Source organism: Zalophus californianus, chromosome 2, assembly GCF_009762305.2.
Source record: "Zalophus californianus isolate mZalCal1 chromosome 2, mZalCal1.pri.v2, whole genome shotgun sequence".
Taxonomy (NCBI): Eukaryota; Metazoa; Chordata; class Mammalia; order Carnivora; family Otariidae; genus Zalophus; species Zalophus californianus.
In genome coordinates this window covers 168,549,406-168,570,566 of record NC_045596.1, presented here as the reverse complement: position 1 = coordinate 168,570,566, position 21,161 = coordinate 168,549,406, and the positions used below count along the sequence as shown (strand labels likewise).

The window sequence follows — 21,161 nt, the reverse complement described above, 5'->3', positions numbered from 1 at the left end:
AGGGTCTTTGGTGCTAGGCAGATCTAGTTTTCCATCTCAGCTTTTCCCCTTAGTACCTATATACTCTTAGGTAAGTGGTTTAAAATATCTCCACCTCAGTGTGCGCATTTTATTTTTTTTAAGATTTATTATTTATTTTGAGAGAGAGAGAGAGAGAATACGCAAGAGTGGGAAGGGCAGGGGGAGAGGGAGAGAGAATCCCAAGCAGACTCTGCACTGAGCACGGAGCCCAACATGGGGCTCCATCTCATGACCCTGAGATCATGACCTGAGACAAAACCAAGAGTCCAATGTTTAACTGACTGCGCCACCCAGGCGCCCCCATGCATTTTAAAATGTGGATAAACAAATATTATAGAATTGTGTAAGGTTTATTATGGAAATAAGCGTGTCCCTTGGGCTACCAAGAGAGACAGAAACTACAAAATCAATGTCCAAGGAAGTTTGACTATAGAGTTTATAACACAGAGTATTTGGGAGGTTCAAACTAACATTTGAACAGACTAGGTTCAGAAAATTAACTACCCCAGAAAATTGCAAGATCCTAATCTTCAGGTTCTAGTAACCATGCTCACAGAAGTTGGCTGCTAAAGTGGAATAGTCCTCACAGGGCAAACTTCCTATAGCCTCCCTCAGGCTCAGCCAAGGAGGACAAAGGGTAAAGAAAAATCCTAAAGGGCTGGGAGAGGAGGGTGTCCTTATTAGCTGATCCAAAGAGCTCATTCCATTGCTGGGAACATGGATCCAAAAAATGGTTGCACCTGAGGTCCCTGTCCACATAAATGTGGTACGTGCTCTGGACAAGTGATCACTGTGTGTTGCTCCCCTTCCCTGCTTTTCTAGATGGCCTTTATAGCCATTTCTCTCCCAGCATTGAACATTGGATATATTAGGGAATAGTTAAATTCAGTTTTAGTCCATAAGCTGCAGTATTATGGCTAGCCGCTTTCAGATGAAGAAAATGCACCTCACCCAGAGATCCTGACTCTGAGCTGGATGTTGGATGTGAGTTTGGGTTGTTGCCTTTGGGGAGGAGAGAGTGAGTTTTTACTTGCATGCAGAAACATCGTATTATGTTAGTTTTGACCATTCTTAAAATTACATGTTTGGAGAAAAAAAAAATATGGGCTGATAGGATTCCAAAAGGTGGAAGGTGGTGATTTTTCACTAAGTCCACCAGAAACCCTTACCCTATTCTTTCTGGTTGCAGGTCCCACCCCACTCCCCAGCTTTGGTCCTTGAATCCCGAGCGCCAGAGCTTGCCCTGAGAAGAGGCATGTGGCTCAAATCTGGGCTCTTGGGGTCTTAATGGAGCTGGCAGAGAAGAGCCGTTCATTACTCTCTAGTCATAGAGCTATAAGGAAATGACCTTAAAGCTCTCAGAAGCTACTGGCCCTGCCATGTAGGAAACCCCCAAAATGATGCCAACTGCTGGTGAAGAGGAATTGGAAAAAAGAATTAGTTGGCTCAAGTCTCTGATTCCTGTCAGTACCTGTTTAGATTCTTGGTTGCAAGCAACAGAGATGGTCTCTAACTGATTTATGTATAAGAGAGACTTATTGAAAATATATATAGTAGCTCACATAATTGATAGGGAGGCTGGAGATTTGGGAGCAGGAAGCCCAGCCACCATCAGACCATGAAAGAAAGCAGGTGGGGATCCTACTGCCGAACATCAGATGATACAGTGAGTGGCCCCCACCCTCACAGTCCTCTGCTTGGCCACCGGAAGGCCGGCTGCCACTGCAGGTCCCAGAGATGGGTCTTCACTGCCACACCTACTGCTGTGGATCAGGACCCTCCATGGTCCTTACTTTCCAACTTCCCGGCTTTGAAGGCCCACAGACCAGGAAGTCTGTGCCTGATTGGCTGAACCCACTCACGTGTCCTCTGCCCCGCCCCCAAAGCCCTATTTAAGGGGTGGGAGGAGAGCGGGTCTCGTCTTTACAGCTTCAGTTATGGCAGGTGGGCACTGCCTTCCAACGAGAGTCAGAAAATGGAGAATTCTCCAAACTTTAGAAAGAGGTACACAGGATGGGCAGCCAAAAAAAGACAATTTTCACAATTATATCACTCCTTTCCCTTTCTCCTCCAACACCCCACACTTCCTCCCAGTAGTCTCAACTACTGAGGGTACTTATTTCACAGAGACAGGAAAAGCTGTCGGAAGAGAGTTTCGCGGGCGCCCATCACAGCTGCCCATCTACTTGCGTAAGTACCCACCTACTCTGTCTTTTCTCTTAGTACCGTGCTTGAGCCCACCTCTTCTGGGCCCCATCTCAATCCACCCTCTGCCTTTGTGCCCTGGGTCCTGGCTACACTGTCCTGCAGTTGTCCTTCCTCTCCTCTGTCGCCAGTCCCCCCTCTTCACTAGAACATTCTCTCGAGCATACAAACAGACAGCAAAACTCCCACCTTAAAAAACAAACAACACTCCGGTGACCTCCCCTCCCCTCTCCAGCTGTTACCCCTGAGTCAGAATTCAACCAAAGAAGCAGAACTGCTGTGAGCGATGTGGGTATTGTAGGAATTAGACCTCACACAATTGAAAGAGGACCCAGGGAAAGGAAGGTCCAGGGGAGGGAGTTGGAGATTTAAAGAAAAATCACGGGGCACTGGGTGGGTCAGGGACTAAGCATCTGCCTTCGGCTCAGGTCATGATCCCGGGGTCCTGGGATCGAGCCCTGCATTGGGCTCCCTGCTCAGCGGGAAGCCTGCTTCTCCCTCTCCCGCTGCCCCTGCTTGTGTTCCCTCTCTTGAGTGCTCTCTGTCTGTGTCAAATAAATAAAATCTTAAAAAAATAATAAAGAAAAATCCTTAGTCAGGCTTCCCGAAGCACCCCCAGGTGGGCAAATCAGAGTTTACAGGGAAACCTGAGAAGCCAGACACATTCAGCTGCAGAATTGGGACTCAGAGGGGAAGTGCGTGGAGAGGTCTCCGGGAGGATAGGGCTTCTCTGCAGCTCCCACATCTGTGGGTCTGTAGCCACATGCCCAGTGGTGTGTGATCCAACAGTCGGCAGAGCCCACACTCTGGAAGCAGAGCACCTGCTCTGGACCTGGCACGGAGGAGAGTCTGAAGACAAGCCAGGCCCCACCCAGCACCTTTGCTTTTTATATCTCACTCTGAAGTCCTTCGGGTATTAAGGGATGCCACTTCTCTTCTGCCTCTCATATCTTCGGCAGGTTTCTCCTCTTTTGGTCAACTCTAACCCAAAATCTAACAAGAATTCTGGGAAACAGGATGCCCAGATTCATTAAGATGACAGCGAGATCATCCACCCACCACATTTCTCTGATCCCCTTCAGAACAGTAGCTATAGAAAGAATGTTTTATACTTTCTAGCTCCACTTCTTCACCTCCCAAGTTCTGTCGAGCCCACTCCATCACCTCCACGCCCTCAAAGCTGCTGTCATCGAGGTCACAAATGACAATGGTGTGTTCTCGGTCCTCCTCTTATTTGATGTGTCGGCAGCAGATAACACAACTGGCCGCTTCCTCCTTAAAACACTTTCTTCCCACGGCATCCAGGATACTACTTACTGTTGCTTCTCCTTTCACCCCACTGCGCTGCTTCTCAGTTGCCTTTGCTGGTTCCTTCTATTTCTTATCTCTAAATGTTAGAATGCTCCAGGCCCTGGTCCTTGGAATTCTTTCTTTCTTTCTTTCTTTTTTTTCATGCCTGAAGTTGTTTTATTTTTTTCCAGCTTTATTGAGATCTAACTGTCATATAACAAACATTGTGTAAGTCTAGGGTGTACAATATACTGATTTGATACACTCTGAATTTTTCTCTTCTCTTTCTATGGTCACCATGCCGGTGAGCTCATCCACTTCCATGAGCTTAAATATCCATCTGTCAAATTTATCTATCCAGTTCCAACTTTCCTCCTAACCTACAGGTTTGGAAATCCAAATGCCTATTGATATTCCAACAAATAATTAATAGACTTTTCAAATCTATTGTGTCCAAAAACTAACTTATAGTTTCATATCCCACTTCCCTTACCACCACCCCCCCATTCTGGTAAATGGCAAGTCCATTCTGCCAGGTGGTCAGGCCAAAAGTCTTGGTCTCATCCCTGATGTCTTTTTCTCTTGTACCCTACATTCAAGTCTTTGGCAAACTGTATCAGTTTTACCCTGTAATATATCTAGAGTCTATTCTCACTGTTACTGCCGAGATGGGTGGATGAATGGATGAGCACAGTGTACAATCTGTGTTTAGAAGGATGACAGAGGGTACTGTCTGCGTGAAGATACAAAGACAAAGAAGAAAATGAGTTCTTTAGTAAATGTAAGTGTGGTTGCATTAACAGTGTATGGGGGAGGAGAGAGGTGGGAAATCAGGTAAGGAAGCTAGACACTGTCCATTTAATGCCACACCTCTCTGCTGAGGGGTCTGAATCTTACCCCAAATGCTTTAGAAAGCCAATGAATGATTTTAAGAAAGGCGATGACATTGTCAGATTTATATTTTAGAAGAATCTCTCTGGGGGCTTGTGGAAGATGAATTGGAGGGTAGCCAGAACTCGGCAGTTCTATTGGAGACTATTTTAGTTAATTTGGTTAAGAAGTGATGAAGGCCCGAGCTATGGCAGTGGCCAATGGGTAGACTATTTTAGTTAATTTGGTTAAGAAGTGATGAAGGCCCGAGCTATGGCAGTGGCCAATGGGTAGACTTGCCAGATGTCCTCCCTAAAAATACCAGGCACCAGACCAAGCATTGAAGGAGATGTTGATGAGCAGGGGCAGTCCTGAAAAATATCCACTTAACTTAAACAATATCTTATGTGTCAATAATAATTTCCACTTTTTCTTTTACAACTTTTCTACCTCCTGGTTTTTAAAGAATTTTTTATTACAACAACTTGCAAAAAAATGTTATAGGACAGAAAAGGCAAAGTTTAAATATTTTTTCATTTCATGAGGTCGGAAGTCCAATACCAGACCACCCAGGTCAATACCAGCTAGCCAGCAACCCTACCAAGGGGAGGAACATGAGAGTGGGTTAGGGGTAAGAACTAATTTGTTCTTAGGACTAGTTCTTCCCGGGTCGCCTGGGTGAATCAGTCAGTTAAGCGTCTGACTCTTGATCTTGGCTCAGGTCATGAACTCAGGGTCCTAGGATCCAGCCCCATGTCCTGTCCATCTGTCTGTCCATCTGTCCATCCATCAGGCTCCACGCTCAGCAGGGACTCTGCTCGAAATTCTCTCTCCCTCACCCTCTGCCCCTCCCCCACTCAAGCACACTCTCTTGCACGCATGCTCTCTCTCTCAAATAAATAAATAAATAAATAAATAAATCTATCTTTAAAAAAAAACAGTTCCTCCCTCAAAAATAGGAAGAAGCCATCACTCAGCTAGGCTCTAGATCTTGAGGTTGCTGGAGCAGTAAAATTCGCCATCAGCTCCATATGTTTTTCCTTCCCCCAAAATGGTAGGAATTTCTCCATTGGAAAAGCACCTGTCTATACTTCTTCCCTTAGTTCCCCTCCCTGTGGTTCTGGGAGAATGTTCCAACATCAATTAGGTTCAGACTTGGGTCCAAGGGGAGGCCTGGGAGGAAGGGCTCACTCACATGATCCAGTGACTGGAGAGAAACCAGAGACACTGTGGGTGGCGCTGAGTTGATGCAAAGCTCTCCTGTTCCCACTTCTCTCTTCCCTGGGAAGAAGTGACCCATCCCTTCTCCCTTCTGGGAATACCAACAGCGGAAACAACAATTCTTGGTTCTTGCTAAAGAGATTTTTGGGAACTGTGTTTGCTGTGTCTTTGTGGTATAAAGGATGGCTCCTCCCTAGCAACTCAGAAATAAATCGCTTTTGAACCTTTAACTCCCCATTTTCTTAAAAAGGTGTGTGTGGGCCAAGGAATCATAGAAGGACTAGTCATTCCCTCAGGCCTTCATGAAGGACAAACACTAAAGGACCCCGTTCCTCAGACACTCAAGCAAGAGTCTCTGATAGTCCTTTGAAAGAATAGTAAACCATGGCAGGTCATGGGATCTTCCTGAGCTTGTGGTCCCACTAGAGTTTGGTTTCTGATGGGAAATTTTTAAAAAATACCACCAGAGAAGGGCACCTGGCTGACTCAGTCAGTGCAGTGTGTAGGTCTTGATCTCAGGGTCATGAGTTTGAGTCCCACATTGTTTGTAGAGATTGCTTTAGTAAATAAACTTTAAAAAACAAAACAAAACAAAACAAAATGCCACCAGAGAAGGACTGTTATAAAGAGCAGACTTTGGGCAGAATTGTGCAGTGACTCTGCATTTGTTTTCTATTGTTGTGTAACAAATTACTACAAATTTAACAGCTTAGAACAACACACATTTATTACCTCACAGTTTCCATGTCTCAAGAGTCTGTGTATGGGGGAGATGGATCTTCCGCTCAGGGTCTCACCAGGCTACAGTGAAGATGTCAGCCAGGGCCGCAGTCTCATCTGATGCTCAGTGTCCTCTTCCAACTCACGTGGTGGTTGGCAGGATCCACTTCCTTGCACTTGTGGAACTCATGGTGGCTAGCTTCCTCGAGGCCAGCCAGAGTATCTTTCTGACTTCTTCCATCTCTGACCTCTGACCTCCTTTTAAAGGGCTTGCCTGATTAGGTCAGGCCCACCCAGGGTAATCTGCTTTTTAATTAACTTAAGTCAATTGATTAGAGACCTTAATTACATCTTTGAAGTCCTTTCACCTCTGCCATCTAATATAACATAATCACAGGAGTGATATCCCATCACCTTTGCCATATTATTATTTCCTAGAAGCAAATTATAGGTCCCACCCACATTCAACAGGAGGGAATTATATGAGGACAGTGGTCCTTCAGAGTTCTCAGTTCTGCCTACCACAGAGTACGAGCTTCTGGAGAGAACAGCCCTTTTCTGAGGGGCAACTGGAGTGGATGATAATCTTCAAGACAAGAACTCTCAGTTAAAGGATTTGTAAGTGTCTCTCACTATAGTGGGTGGAATGATAGTCCCCAAATATATGTCAACCTGGAATCTCAGAATGTGACTTTATTTGGATTAAAGGTCTTTGCAGATATAATTAAGGTAAGGATCTTGAGATGAGATTATCCTGGATTAAGATAGGCTCCAAATCCAATGATGTGTGTCCCTATAAGAGATAGAAAAAAGACATACATGGACACAAGAAGAAAGTGAGGAAAGAAGTAGAGATCAGAGTGAGGTATGTCTACAAGCCAAGGAATGCTAAAAATTGCCAGAGCCACCAGAAGCTAGGAAAGAGGCATGGGACAGACTCCTCCTCAGAGCCTCTTGAAAGAGCCCGTTCTGTTGACACCTTGCTTTTGGACTTCCGGCTTCCAGAATTATGAGAGAATAAATTTCTGTTGTTTTAAGCCACCAAGATCATGGCAACTTGTTGCAGCAACCTTGGAAAATGAATACACTCATTGCTCATTGTCCCCGTGCAAATCAATGTCAAAGAGACAGACTTGGTGGTCTCAGGGGCCACATGAACTCCACCTCTATAGAGATGCCAATTCCCAGAGATCAGGGATGCCCTAAGAGGACCAAAGCAAGGCAGCTTTGTCACCCAAGCTACATTCATCACAGAAGGTCAGCAGATGCCCATTCATTTATACCCTCCTTTATTATCCCTTCATTGATGAATTTGTTTGATTTAGCTGCTGTTTAAAAAAAAAAGGCGAAAATAACTCTGTTTTAAACAAGATATGAGTTTATTTTTCCTTCATGTAAGAGTCTTAAGCATAAGCAATCCATGGTGGACATGGTGACTTCACACTGTTGAACACCCAGACTCCTCCCCTCTGGTTCTTCTGCCACCTGTAACACAGGGTCATGACCTAAGATGGCTGCTTCAGTTCCTACAGTCACACCTGCATTCCAGCCAGTGGGAAGGGGAGAAGTGGATGTGGAGGATATACCCTCTCCCTTTAATGGCAGACCTGGAAGCTGTATACCTCAATCAGCTAGAACGTAGTCACATAGTCACACCTGTATCTGCCAGGAGGCTGTAATGTCTTTAGCAAGAACATGTGCCCAGCTAAAACTTAGGGGTTCTATCACTAAAGGAAGAAGGGAAGAATGGAGAATGGAGAGCAACTTCTGTCCACAGGAGACAACAAACACAAGGTCTGACTTGCTCAGTGTCTTCTCAAATCTGGGGCCCAGGGAGAAGGGAAGAAAGGTCCAGAAATGGAAATCCACGAGTAAATAGCACCCCAACCACCCTTCTAACTGAGTACAGGATGAAGCAGAACCTTGAAAATGTGGGTTTAAAACAGCAGGAATAAGATGAACACGGAAAAGCTAGGATGATAGTATTCCTCCTTCCCCATGATACCCTCTGTTGTGAGCTGAACTGTGTCCCCCTTAAAGATGTGCTAAAGTCCTAACCCCCAGAACCTGTGAACGTGACCTTATTTGGAAATAGGGTCTTTGCTGATGTACTCAAGTTAAAATGAGCTCATCCTGAATTAAGTTGGGCCCTAATCCAATGACGGGTGTCCTTACAAGAAGAGGGAAAATGTGGACACAGACACACGGGGAGACGGCCGTGTGAAGACGGGGGCAGATGTTGTAATGACACAGCTACAAGCCAAGCAATGCCAAGGATTGCCTGCAACTGCAAGAAGCTACAAGAGCCAACCGAGGAGTCCTCCCCTAGAGCCTTCAGAGAGAGCATGATCCTGCCAACACCTTGATTTTTTACTTCCAGCCTCTAGAACTATGGGAAAAGGAATTTGTTATACCAGGCCTAGCAAACTAAGAGATCATCTTCTTTTCTGGTTCTTTAGGGCTCAATTCTAATGAACCTTTCCTATAATGTGCCCTAAAGCCCTCACATCCAGAAGTGCCCTCTATCCTAAACTCCTGTCCATCCTCAAGATTTAGCTCATCACAAATACTGTGTGGGAAGCGGAAGGGTGAGCCAAACCAGGACCAAATGTCAGGCACAGGCCAGACCAGAGTCTGAATGTGAAAAAAGAGCCGCGCGCGTGTGTGTGTGTGTGTGTGTGTGTGTGTGTGTGTGTGTGTGCTGTGATGTGGATAACCAGGTGCATCTGTCTGAGGCAGGGATGAACCTGCAGAAGAAAGGTAAGGGGGGGCATGCCCACCCTGGCCAAAGACAAGTCCAAGATCTCGGCTGTCTGTGGAAACAGGACTATCCACAGACCAAAACCAAGAGGCCTGAGATGAATCCTTGCTCCCTTCTCCGATGACACTCTACACTGGAGGAGCCTTATTGGTTTCCAAACTGTTCTATATGCGGTCTCCCATTTGGTCTTCAAAACCAGTCTGAGTGAACTGAGTTGAACAATAATGAATCTCTATTTGATTCCCAGGCAAACAAAATGCCAAGTAACCTGCTCAGTGTCACATAACTGATTATCAGTGTGTGTGGAGGAGAAATAAAATGAACTTTGGAGTCCGGTAGACTGTGTTAAAAGATATTTGATTTCTATGAAGCTCTACTGTTTGTTGTCACTTCAACATAACATTTGTAGATCACCTCTTATAGTATCAGCATGTGGATTGGTGCTCAATAAATGGCCATTTCCTTCCTTCTCCCTTCCTTTCTTCTCCAGACCCAAATTTGGTGCTCTCTACACTACCAGTGTTGCCTTTCTCAGACTAAAGTAATCTTGGCTACTTACAGTTCACCTCTCTAGGGTCAGTTTCTTCATCCACTTTATCAAAGGACTGGACTAAATCATTTCTACGATCTCTCCCAGCTCTGATAGTCCGTGGCCTTAGGAAAACCGCATTCCTGCAGCCCCTCTAGTCAACAGACCGACACTGCAAAGCCCACACCTGTTGTACCTCCTATCACCATCAGGGGGCGCCCAGCCTGGGGTGGAGCAAGACGGAAATTCGACGCTCTCTCTGCCTTGGACTGCACAGAGCTTTAGGAGAGCCAGCCATCCCAGGCACCCTCATTCCCCTTCTAAAGGCAAGAGAAGAGAGAAAGTCAACCTTTCTCCCTTTACTTTATAGATCAGGATGCTGAGGAAAGCGTTTTGGTTTTCCTTAATGTACTAATAGCTATGAAAATTAGATGGCCTCCTGGAGTTTCTGCTAATTTTACTGAGTTGCATGTTATGTTTCAACTAATTGGCCAACAGTGGATCCAGGGCTTTTTGCATGGGGTGGGGGAGAGCATCAGCTGTACCCCCTCCCCATTGCAAGTCCCCACTTCTGGAGAGACATGCAAACACAGATATAGATCTGCATTCAGGAAGCACAAGAGGGAGCCCAGGGAGCCCAGATGATTGGCTTTCAGGATCAAAGCATAAAGGAGCACTATTCCCGTGGCCCTCACCTGTGCCCCCAGAATGAAAGGGGAGAAGCTGCTCCTACTCTGTAAGAGTTAGCTGGTGTGGGATTATAGCCCTATGACTACCCATGAGGCCCACAGCCTGCACCTACCACCGCCCCCCAGAAGAATCTACCATGGGGAGAGTCCTAGGAAAGCCTTTCTCAACCTCCTCCTTACCCTAATTCTGCCTCCTCCTTAGCGGTTCCACCTGATGACCTGATGCAGAAGGTTAAGTCACCTCTGGAAAACCCAGCCACTCCTCTTTCCCTCTCTACTGAGCTCGCCCCCCTTCGCCCCATCATTTCTGCCCATGCCCAGCTCCTGCTAACAAACTCTAGCAAAGCCAGCGTCCCACAGGCTCTTTCGTTCTCACTGGTCTGTAAGTCTTCACCTCTCTGGGTTCAGAGGATGGTTGTTTGTCTTCCACAGTTCAAGTGCTCAGGCCCCGTGCTAGCAAAAACAGCCTGCTCAGCATCCAAGATGTAAATCTCCCTCAGCCTGATACCTGGCCACAAGTTGCTGGGGGGACGACCAGAATGGCTGACTCTCCATCTGTCAGATGCCCTGGTGACAATTTGCAGACGGAGTCCACAGCCCAGTGCAAGTCTAAACACTCTAAAGGGGCCTGACAGCTGACACATGGGTGTGTGTCAAGCAAGACTCATGCAGTATGAGCTCTTGGATAATGTTCAAGGACATTTCTACAAACCAGAGCCCCACTCCCCCCGCCCAACATCATCCTTCTTCCCTGCCTAGGACTGACTGGACAACTTTCCTCAGTGATGTTGGAAAAATATCCAGAGATGGAGAGAGGAGGCCCTCGTACTTCTTCCCAGGCCAAAGCAAGACTGCCTTCTCCACTAAGCATTCAAAAGTTGAGTCCCTGCCAAGAAACCTTCCACACCTCAGACTCCAGAGATCTCACACAGCTCTGGATTGAGAAGGAGAAAGTCATCTTTGGTATGCAAACATCCTAAGAAATAAAACCTGGGCTCCTGGAGAAAAAGGAGCAGCAGAGCCTGGGTCCTATTCACAGGGAACACCCATATGTGGAAATCCACTGAGCTTAGCCTCGGGGTAAATCGAAGCTTTATAACTCTGGAGCCCTTGAACCTAGCCGGTGCATCCTACCCTACTGTCACACAGCACATTAAACATTTGATGATTTACTAACCATCCTGTAAATCGGCCTGGACGATGGTCTCTGCTTACAGAGTTTAAATAAGAACTCACAAAATGATTCAGCGATTTCCACAGCAATTTTCTTTCCATAGGAAACTGCCTGATAAGGTTCTTAAGAATTGGAATAAGGGGGGGCGCCTGGGTGGCTCAGTTGGTTAAGCGACTGCCTTCGGCTCAGGTCATGATCCTGGAGTCCCAGGATCGAGTCCCACATCGGGCTCTCTGCTCGGCAGGGAGTCTGCTTCTCCCTCTGACCCTCTTCCCTCTTGTGCTCTCTGTCTCTCATTCTCTCTCTCTCAAATAAATAAAATCTTAAAAAAAAAAAAAAGAATTGGAATAAGGGGGAAAAAATTATCAACTAACTCAAACTTGTAACTCCAGTTTTACTTCAAAAGGATAACACTGATTTCTGCAGCCCAGGAAAGGGAGAGGTTGTGGAAAGGGTAGGAAACATCAGAATATATTTATAACCAAAGACATTTGCCCAACACTAACAATGCTCTGTGCTTCCAGACACACACACACACACACACACACACACACACACACACACACACACACACACACACAACACTAGGCAAAACTCGTCCCCGTTCCCAATGGCAATGGGATCTTACGAATGCACCACTGGCTTATAGCAAGGGAGCTGACATATACCCCATAGACCCTGCTCCTGAGCACAGCAAACTGTGTTCTCCCATGAGCACTGCACTCAAGTCCTTTGCGCAGCTTGGCTTTGCTACCCACTTACAACTGGATTCCATGAATTTCGGAAAGATGGGGATGCAGGAGTGGCAAAGGCTCAAGCTCACTCCCCTTCACCCAAAGAGACTTTTCATCTTTTGTTTAATGATGAGGGAAAAGAGGCAAGGATTAGTCCTAATTTATTGAGTTGCTCAAAAGCCAGCTCTAAGAAGTGGAGTAAGTGGATTATAGGGGAAAGAAATGGAGAAAAGAAGTCAGGGGATGAACAGCATTCAGTACTATTTATTAATTTGATGTTCAAAGGAAAAGAAGGAATCCATTCTAATGGTTCACCCTCCAGCCCCCCAAAACCCTGAGGAAGTCCTTCTGACACTGCTGTGAGGTAGATCAGAGCTGTCCTGTGTCCAAAGTGGGGGAGGCTGGTGCTTAGAAATCCGTACTGATGGAGTCAGGGACAAAACTCCAAACCTGGACCTTTTCTAGCTTTCCACTCCCAGCCTAGGCCACCGAGCCTGAAGAGCACTGCGTGGTCTGTCAGGTCCAGGCAGCAGAAGGAATGGAAGGAGGAGTGCTCCCTTTGCCCTAAGCACACAGCACAGATGCAAGCAAGGTGGTAGTCCCGCTGCTCCAGGCAGCTGAGCTCAGGCCTCTGGATACTCCGGCTGCTGAGGTAGTGGTGAAGTTCAGGGGTAGGGTTTAGAAAACTCCTCTCAGAAAGAGAGAGACAAGAGGATGGTGAAAACCCACTTGGTAAGGATTTCCCCTCCCCAACTGGCCCCCATCCATATCCCGAGGCCAAGTCATCAGTTTCTGGAGGTCAAAGATTTCCAGCTGGGAAACTCCACAGGGCTCATTCTAACAGGGACCGGAGGCTTTCCAAAAGTTCTGGATCTACAGAGTTCTTTCTTGTCGTTCAGGACTTAAGAAATTCCCCAGGAAGCCCTGAAAAAGGGAGATAACATATCTTGGGGTGAGGGGCACAGGGTGGGAGCAGGGGCACTAGAGGAAAGGACTAAAAGTCAGGGACCCTGGAAAGCATATGTATGTGATCACACAAAAAAGCATCCGGGCTCCACCCAGCCACGAAATACCCACCCCCAACTCCAACCCAGCCCTGCTCCTTCCAGGGAGAACTGACACTCACGGGTCCCCCCACTGCCGTTTATCCTTCATACCCAGGGGGATTCTCACTATCACTCCGTAGCTGTCAAACTTTTCAAAGAAGCCAAAGTGAGGCCGAGAGTTTGGGAAGACCTCTAGTCTTCTCTGCAAGTCAAAGCCAGCCCAACTGGCGGCAAAAAATCTGGGAGGCCAAAGAACGGAGCTAGAAAATCTAGAGCTGACCAGGCAGGCTCAGGATACAGCCACACGTCCTGGCGCACACTGGGTGGGTCCTGGGGTGAAGGACAATCCTCTGTCCTCCTTTGCTTCAACCCTGGGGCAGGTGGGTCGGATGCGGGAGAAGAAAGGGTCCTGGGTTCCATTTTGGTTCCCTACTCCATGTCCCCCCTTCTTTCGCTGCAGAGACCTCTCCAACCCCACCTTATCCTACCGAACCCCAAACTCGAAATGACCAAAAGAGACACCGAATGCTTCCTGATCCTGAGCCGCCGGCCTCCTCGCCTCGGTTACCTACCCGTCGAGCAGTGGGCACTGCCTGGACTCCGCGGGGTCGGTCAGGGCCGCAGGGGCGCCCGAGGGGTCGCCAGGCGGGGAGGCGGCGGCGGGGTGCTCCTCCTGCTGGCAGCGGCACAGGAGGCGGCGGAAGGCGCTGCGAAAGTCGGGGCTGCGGCAGTAGATGAGCGGGTTGAAGGCGGAGTTGGCATAGCCTAGCCAGTTAAGGGCCAGAAAAGCCGGGCTGGGAACCAGAGAGGGGCCGCCGAGAGCGCGCATCACGTTGGCCACAAAGAAGGGCAACCAGCAGAGAGTGAAGGTACCCATGATGAGACCCAAGGTGCGCAGGGCCCGGTGTTCCCGGAGAGGCAGAAGGCGCACGGGCCGCCGACGGTAAGAGGGCACCCCTGCGGGCGAAGCGCACGGCCCGGCCGGGGCGGGGGACAGAAAGCGAGACGCAGTCGGCGGGGACTCCTCCTGCGGGAAGCGGCCCAGCTCCCGGCGCAGCAGACGCAGTTGGCGCGTGGCCACGAGGAAAACGCGCGCGTAGACAAAGAGCATCACCAGAAGCGGAAGGTAGAAGGAGACGGAGGAGGAGAGCAGCGCGTAGGGTATGTTGGAGGCGAAGGCGCAGCAGTGCGGATTGGAGTGGCAACGCTGCGCCTCGGCGTCGGCTCCCACGCGCCACCATTTGCTCATGATGGGCGCAAACGACACCGCGGCGGACACGACCCACACCAGCACCACTGACGCCCGGGCGCGCCGTTTGGTGACCAGCGCGCCGTAGCGCAGCGGGTTGGTCACTGCCAGGTAGCGGTCCACGGCCAGGGCGCACAGGGTTTCGATGCTGGCTGTCACACACAGCACGTCCACTGAGGTCCACAGCTCGCAACCAGTGGCTCCCAGGGGCCAGTGGCCAGTCAGCGCCAAGGTGGCCCCCGGCGGCACTACCAGCAGTCCCACCACCAGGTCTGCTGTGGCCAGCGAAGTCACGAACACGTTGGTCATGGTCTGGAGTCTCGGCGTCCGAGCGATGGCCACGATTACCAGCAGGTTGCCTCCCACGGTGACCAGCACCTCCAGCGCCAACAGCGCCCACAGCGCCCCCGCCAAGGCCACCGCCCACGGCAACCCTGGCAGCCCACTCGTGTTGGCAGCATTGGGCGTCGGGGTGGGGGCAGCCGGCCACGAGGCCAGAGAGCTGTTCCCGTGAGGCCACGGAGCCATTCCCGCGGCGCGCGTGGGGCGGGAGGGAAAGAGAGAAGGGGTCTCCCTTCTAGATGGATCCCTTCCCTCTGCTCAGGGGAGGGGAGAGCGGGGCGTGGGAGCGATTTCCTCGGCCTGGGCCATCTTCCCTAGTTGACCGGCTGAGAACGCTCAGCCTCCCACCTCCAACCCGCTTGGTGCCACCGCTTGGTGGGGGGGTTGGGGGGAGGAGTGGAGGCCCTTAAAGGGGCAGCGGCCAATAGTGTCGACGCCCCGGGCGTCAGGAAGGGAGTTGGAGGGAGGGGAGGGAAGAGAGATGGATGTCTGAATTTTCCTTTAACCATATCTGGAGTACGGACACCGGGACTTCTCTGACCCGTTGTGCCCACTGCTGCTATAACCACTGCACCCACTCAGCGCTGCACTCCGTCGGCACTCATTTCTTGGAACTCTGCACCAATTCCCTGGGAAGATCCAGCAGCACGCTAGCTGAAGGCTAATGAAGACCACCACCTCCCCCGCTCCCCCGCCACACACCCACTCCACCACCACCACCACCTTACCTTGTTAGAGGAAAAGGTAACCTTCCCAGGGCAAGCAAAATGATCCACGGTACCACCTCATCTACCTGAGTGTCCTCTAAAATACTGTAAGTAAAAGAGGGCAGCCAGTGTCTTCTCTCTGCTCCCAAGACCTCATTCTGATGAGATTTGTGCCCTTTCCCTTCTATTCCATTTACCCTCCCTGCTCCTCCAGTTTTCTGTTGTCTTTTTGTTGTTCTTGCTCTTTTCAGTTACTGGAGAAATTCGAATTTTTCCAGGAGTCTTTAGCATTGCCTACTCATTTAAATTTTGATTTGGCTTCATGTAGTCTGGGATGCTGAGAGTTTCAATTTCTCCATCTTCCCCATTGCACATTGCCCCTTCCACATACCTTTCCACCTAGGAAATTTCTAGATGGGTCCCTTCTTTTAAAATTCTTTAAAATTTTATATTTTAAAATTCTTTAAAATTTTTAAATTTCAAAATTCTTTAATATTTTACATTTTAAAATTCTTTAAAGATATGTTGAAAAGTGAACAAATGGGTTTGAGGTTAAGGCATGAGGCCTGTCCACCATCACCCCCCAGCTATCCACAAATCTTCCATCACTACCCTCCCAATAGTAAAATGTTCACTCTACTTCCTTGAAGGTTTTATTCATGAACTTGTAAAAATTAGAAGACATTCAGCTGAGGAATTCACATGTTGCATCTTCTAGTGTGTGAAAGGATAGGCCTGGTATCTTAAGGCCTCTTGAAGTTTCTCCTACAGCTGCATCAGAGTCTCCCTCACCTGACAAGCCCAAAGCTCTTTCTCTTCTCCAGACTTCAGGCTGCTTCTGCCAGCTCTCCCAATCTCAAAGCCAGTTCTTGTCAAGCAGGGTGTGGGCAGGTGAGGCTGGAAAAGAAGGCCCTGTGTTCAAGGTGAGAGGCAGGAAGACATAATACGTTTATTAAGTCCTATCAGAAAACTGATCCTGGAGCTGTCTTGCTTCCTCGCCTGTAACAATGGGACAAAAGGGGAAAAATTATCATGGAAAATGCCTCCAGGGCCATACCCTCACATGTCTCATTTGAACAGCTCTATATTTCAAAAGAACGCTGTATAGTCACTGGTCGAAGCAATTCCTCTGGGAGGCTGAGCCAGGGGTTGGGAGGAGATGTGAGGATCTAAAATTATCCCTGAGGAGAAAGAACCAATTTTGTCTCCCAGGGACCCAGCAGCTCATCCACAAGCAGGGTTTGTCCATGGCCCCCAAACCAATGCCTTCCACACACATGCAGTACCCCAAGCAGGTCTTTGGATCCATGCAGCTGTCCAATGGGTGGAGGTCAAGAGCCTAGCCTTTGCCCCCCACCCCCCAGTCCTGCCCGAGTGGTGTAGGCCCCACTTGGCCTTGAGTCTTGGCTGTGGCCTCTTGCTCGTCATCAAAGCAATCACTCCTAAGTTGGGTTTTGCAACACCCCAGAGTGTTGCCAGTTATCTCAAAGGGACATCATAAGATTCTTAAAGAGTAATCTCTAAAACAAATACATGTCATTCAGCAATTTTTTTTCCAGAACATCAGAGTTGGGGGGCAGGGTGAGGTAACTGTGCAAGGAAGTCACGCAACTTCAAAGGATGTCATTGCTTTAGGGGGTGACCTCGTTATTCTGACCAAGTGTCTAAAAATGTTTACATTTTAAAAAAGGACAAGATTTCCCAAGCCACATGAGTGTGCTTGAGTTTGGGTCTGATTAGGCCAATAACTGAAGGAGAGTGTGAGCAGAGGAATTCCAGGCCCCAGTTAGTGAAGGCTGTTACGAGCAAGCAGAGCAATGTTTAAGCACCTGGCGTGCTTGTCTCTGCTCACCCGGTCCCGCTCCCGTTCTTAGTCTGGCCTCCCCCTGCCCAAGAGGCTGACAGGGAGAAGGGCTCCCCCCTTTGCCACTTTGTTCTCTCTTTTCCCGGCTTTTGTGTTTTTTCACTTAATCTTTTGAATAGGTAATGCATTCACATTATTCAACCATCAAAATATTCCAAATGCATGTGATAGAAAGTTGCCTTCATCAAGGGGTTTTCAACTCCCTTAGGAGTAATCACCCTTAGTCTCTTGTTTTTTCTCCTAGCGATATGTTATATGTAAACAAGTCAGTATGAATATATGTGCTTTTGTCCTCTCCTTTCTACACAGATGATAGTAAAACATACCCACTGTTCTGCACCTTGCTTATTTTCACTTCATAATATATATCTGTAATCCTTCCATACCAATATACAATAACTTCCCATTTTTAATATTCCATTGCATGGCTATACCATACTCTATGAAGCCAACTGGCCGCTAGTGGACATCTGATTTACTTCCAATCTCTACTAATAGATGATGTTGCAGTGAATCACTTGAAACATGTCATTTCCCATGTGGGTGACTGAATTTGTAGAATACATTCCTAAAGACAAAATTGCTGTATCATTAGGTACATATATTTGCAATGTAAAATTTATTGCCAAATTACCCTCCCCAGGCGATGTACCCATTATACTCTTGCCATCATTTTTGATGGCCAGATGGAGGTTGGAGGCGAGTGACCTGCTGCTCTGGGAAGTGGTCCTAATGACTGGCCCCAGGGGTGTTAGGGCTGCCTAGTCTATAGAGGTCATCCAACTCTGGGCAGAAGCATACAGTGCCCAGAGAGAGCTTCACCCTGGCCCTGGGCCCCAGATGACCTTTGTTCTGTGCCCTTGGAAGCAGACAGTGAATGTGCGCCTCTGAAGCTGCCGAATTCAGGCCCCCTGGACTGTTGATGTGTTGGGGGCTCCAGGCAGGCAAGTAACCCTGTTGTGCAAGAAAGCAGTTGGGTGATGGTCTGTGATTTAGAATATGTGGTCAGTAGAACCAGAACACGCAGAGGCTGCCTGATGGGTAGAAGTTCTAATAATGGGGTGGAGGGGAAGGAAGGGGGGTTGCTGTCCCTCCCTTGCTTGAGTAGCTTGTGGTTGGTCTTATGCACATCACAACTGGGTGTGTGTGTGTGTGTGTGCCTGTGTGATAGGGTATAAAGAAGCCTAGGGGAGTTCAGGTGACTGAGCCTTATACCTCATCCAAGACTATGTGTGTTAGTGGTGCTATAGTCTATGATTTATAATCTCTCCATCTTGCTTTAAAGTTCTTGAAAGAGACCACAAATGAGGTAGAAGTTTCTCCCCTTTCTTTACCCTGCCTATCTCCTCCAATTAGTCCAGGGAGACAAGATGGTGGTAACATAGAATTGGAGCTAAAGGGGTCTTAAAGATCAAATCCAACACAACACTTTACAGAATTAAAAGGCCGAGACCCAGAGGGGAAACCGAGTCTTGGCCACGATCCCACAGTAAAGGTTCATTCCTGTCAGAAGCACAGGCATCCAAGGAGCTGGATCCTTTTCCAGAGCACCTCCCCCCGCCCCCCCCCCCAGCCGGGCCCCAGAATAGACCACCGCCCTGCCTGTGGAACTGAAAAGAAGCTCCTAACCTAATATTTTCCTTGTGTTCTGTAACATGGCATGGCCAACTCGACACACATCTGATGTTTCCCAAGGAAAGGAGCTTGAAGGGAGGCAGAGAAGAGGCCTCCATTCTTGGGAGATAAAAGGTCCTCTGGTGTCTAAGTGCTAGCCTGGGACAAGGCTTTATATAGGCAGAGAAAGAGTGGACATTTAGGATTTTCTAGCAAAGCCTTTTCTCTTTGTTTCTGGCCATCAACAGAAGAAGAGACCAGGGAATATTTCCTTTACTCCTGAAGGAGAAAAAGAAATCCTTGTTCTAGTCTCTTTGAGTCATCATTAAGGTCCTTGACTCTTGGCGAAGCTGCTCCCCAAGGGTTGGGAAAGGTCACACACCCCACCTGCAGCCCAGACAAGACTTTTTTGGGGTTCAGTAAGGCACCATCTCCCAGGGAGGTGGAGGAGAAATCAGTCCAGTATGGGAGGGAGAAAGCATGAGAGGATGTAGCCACCAACCCACAGATAAGTTTCTCTCCTGGCCCTCCAAGGATACTGCTTTGGCTGATTTCTTTGTACCTCCTTTCTTTGATCGGGAGAAGGAGTCAGCTTGGAAGAGGGCAGATCCACCACATCTCTTAGATCTGTGATCTCTCTCCTTACTCTTGAGGGAAAGCTCAAACAAAGCTGAAGCTTGTCTGGCTCAAGAGGCTGGTACTCAAGCTGAATATGATCCAGCCCCTTCTCTCACATCAACCCGTAACTTCCCTGAGGAAGCAGGTCCTGAGGCAAGGGTGCCTGGTGCTTGGAAGGAAAGGGAGCAAAACAACCAGGATGGTTCCTCCTCTAACAAAGAAACCAAAGCCTCACAGGAATCGACCCCTCCAACTGAGCCAGGAGCAAGGAGCTATCCTGGGCTAGAAAGAGGAAGGAAGCCAAGCCCCACGAACCCTAGGAGATGGCCAAAAGCCCATCAGGGGAGAATCAAGTCTGGGGTAGTTAAGATCCAGATGCCAGGGGAGAGGCTGTGGCAGGGGGAAGAGGAAAATGTTTCCTGTTTTTGAAGAAGTCATGGATGGGGAAAAGGCCACTTTTTTTTTTAATCCCAAGAGAAGGCAAGACATTTTGCTTCCAGGCAGGAGGGGGCTGTCTTCCTCTCTCATGATAACAGGAGGAGGAGGAGACATTCTTAGGCTCTCCATTCAGCCGGAAGCATCAGGCTGGACTTCACTGGTGGAGGTGTGGCAGCCTGGGTCTTCCAGCCTCTCGGTCACAGCTCTGCACACATTCTCTTGTGCCCGTCCCCAGTGATAGACAGGTGGCTAGGACCCATCCCCTGCCCACTGGGTAGAAAGCTCCAAGCCCCAAAGAGGGAGTTGGGTTTCACTTTGTTCCTGCCAGTGCTGCGGTAGGCAGCTTTGGGCATAGACATCAGATAGGGTGGCTTTATCCCACGACAGAGAAAAGAAAGAAAGCAAGGAGGGCATCTCTTGGGGACATCAAGGTGACATCTTAGAGGAAAACCTGCTGTACATTTTACCCAGACCCCCCATGAGCAGAAAGGCCCTTTCCCACTGCTGGTGAGATAGTTATAATTTAACCTCTGCACTCAATCCTGGGTCACACTCACAACCTCCCATATGCTTGAGCTTGTCCCCAGCAGTCCTGGGCTTCTGTGAAGATGTTGCTTCACAAGATATTAGCAGAGACAAGGCTGGGATATTAGCGAGAGGAGGCTGGGATGATCACGTATCTTTTACAAATTGTGCTATTCAGATGAAGTGAGGAAACTGTTCGGGGACACAAAGGAAATGGCACGATGAACCTGGGAAGCAAAACCAGTTGTCCTGGATCTCCAGCCTCTGGCCTTGACTGGCAGCTTTTCCACCTTCTTTGCTGGAGAGCAGTTTGGGGTTTAGGGTAGGGGAGTGGAGGTGTAGGGAGGGCTGGAGACGGGAAGCAAGGTCATTAACATTGACCTCCTCTGCTTCCTGGAATTATTGGAATTGCCCCACTGACCCCCTGAAGGAGATGAAGTGGTTAATGCAGTGGTGAAGGAGGGTGTAGAAGAAGAATGGGTGAAGGATGGGTAGGATTCTGAGCTGTTGTGGTCAGGGTGGGGCTGGGCTCCTCCAGAGCAGG

The 21,161-nt window shown here is 48.6% G+C and overlaps 1 protein-coding gene across 1 annotated transcript; it reads right to left on the bottom strand.

Moving 5' to 3' along the window:
• Positions 1–13,087: 13,087 nt before the first annotated feature.
• On the bottom strand, positions 13,088–15,037 carry ADRB3 (adrenoceptor beta 3). Its single transcript, XM_027599808.1, has 2 exons — positions 13,833–15,037; positions 13,088–13,138 (listed from the first exon to the last, which is right to left on the bottom strand). The coding sequence occupies exons 1-2, from the start codon at positions 15,035–15,037 to the stop codon at positions 13,117–13,119; spliced, it is 1,227 nt and encodes a 408-aa protein (XP_027455609.1). The 3' UTR covers positions 13,088–13,116.
• Positions 15,038–21,161: the final 6,124 nt, after the last annotated feature.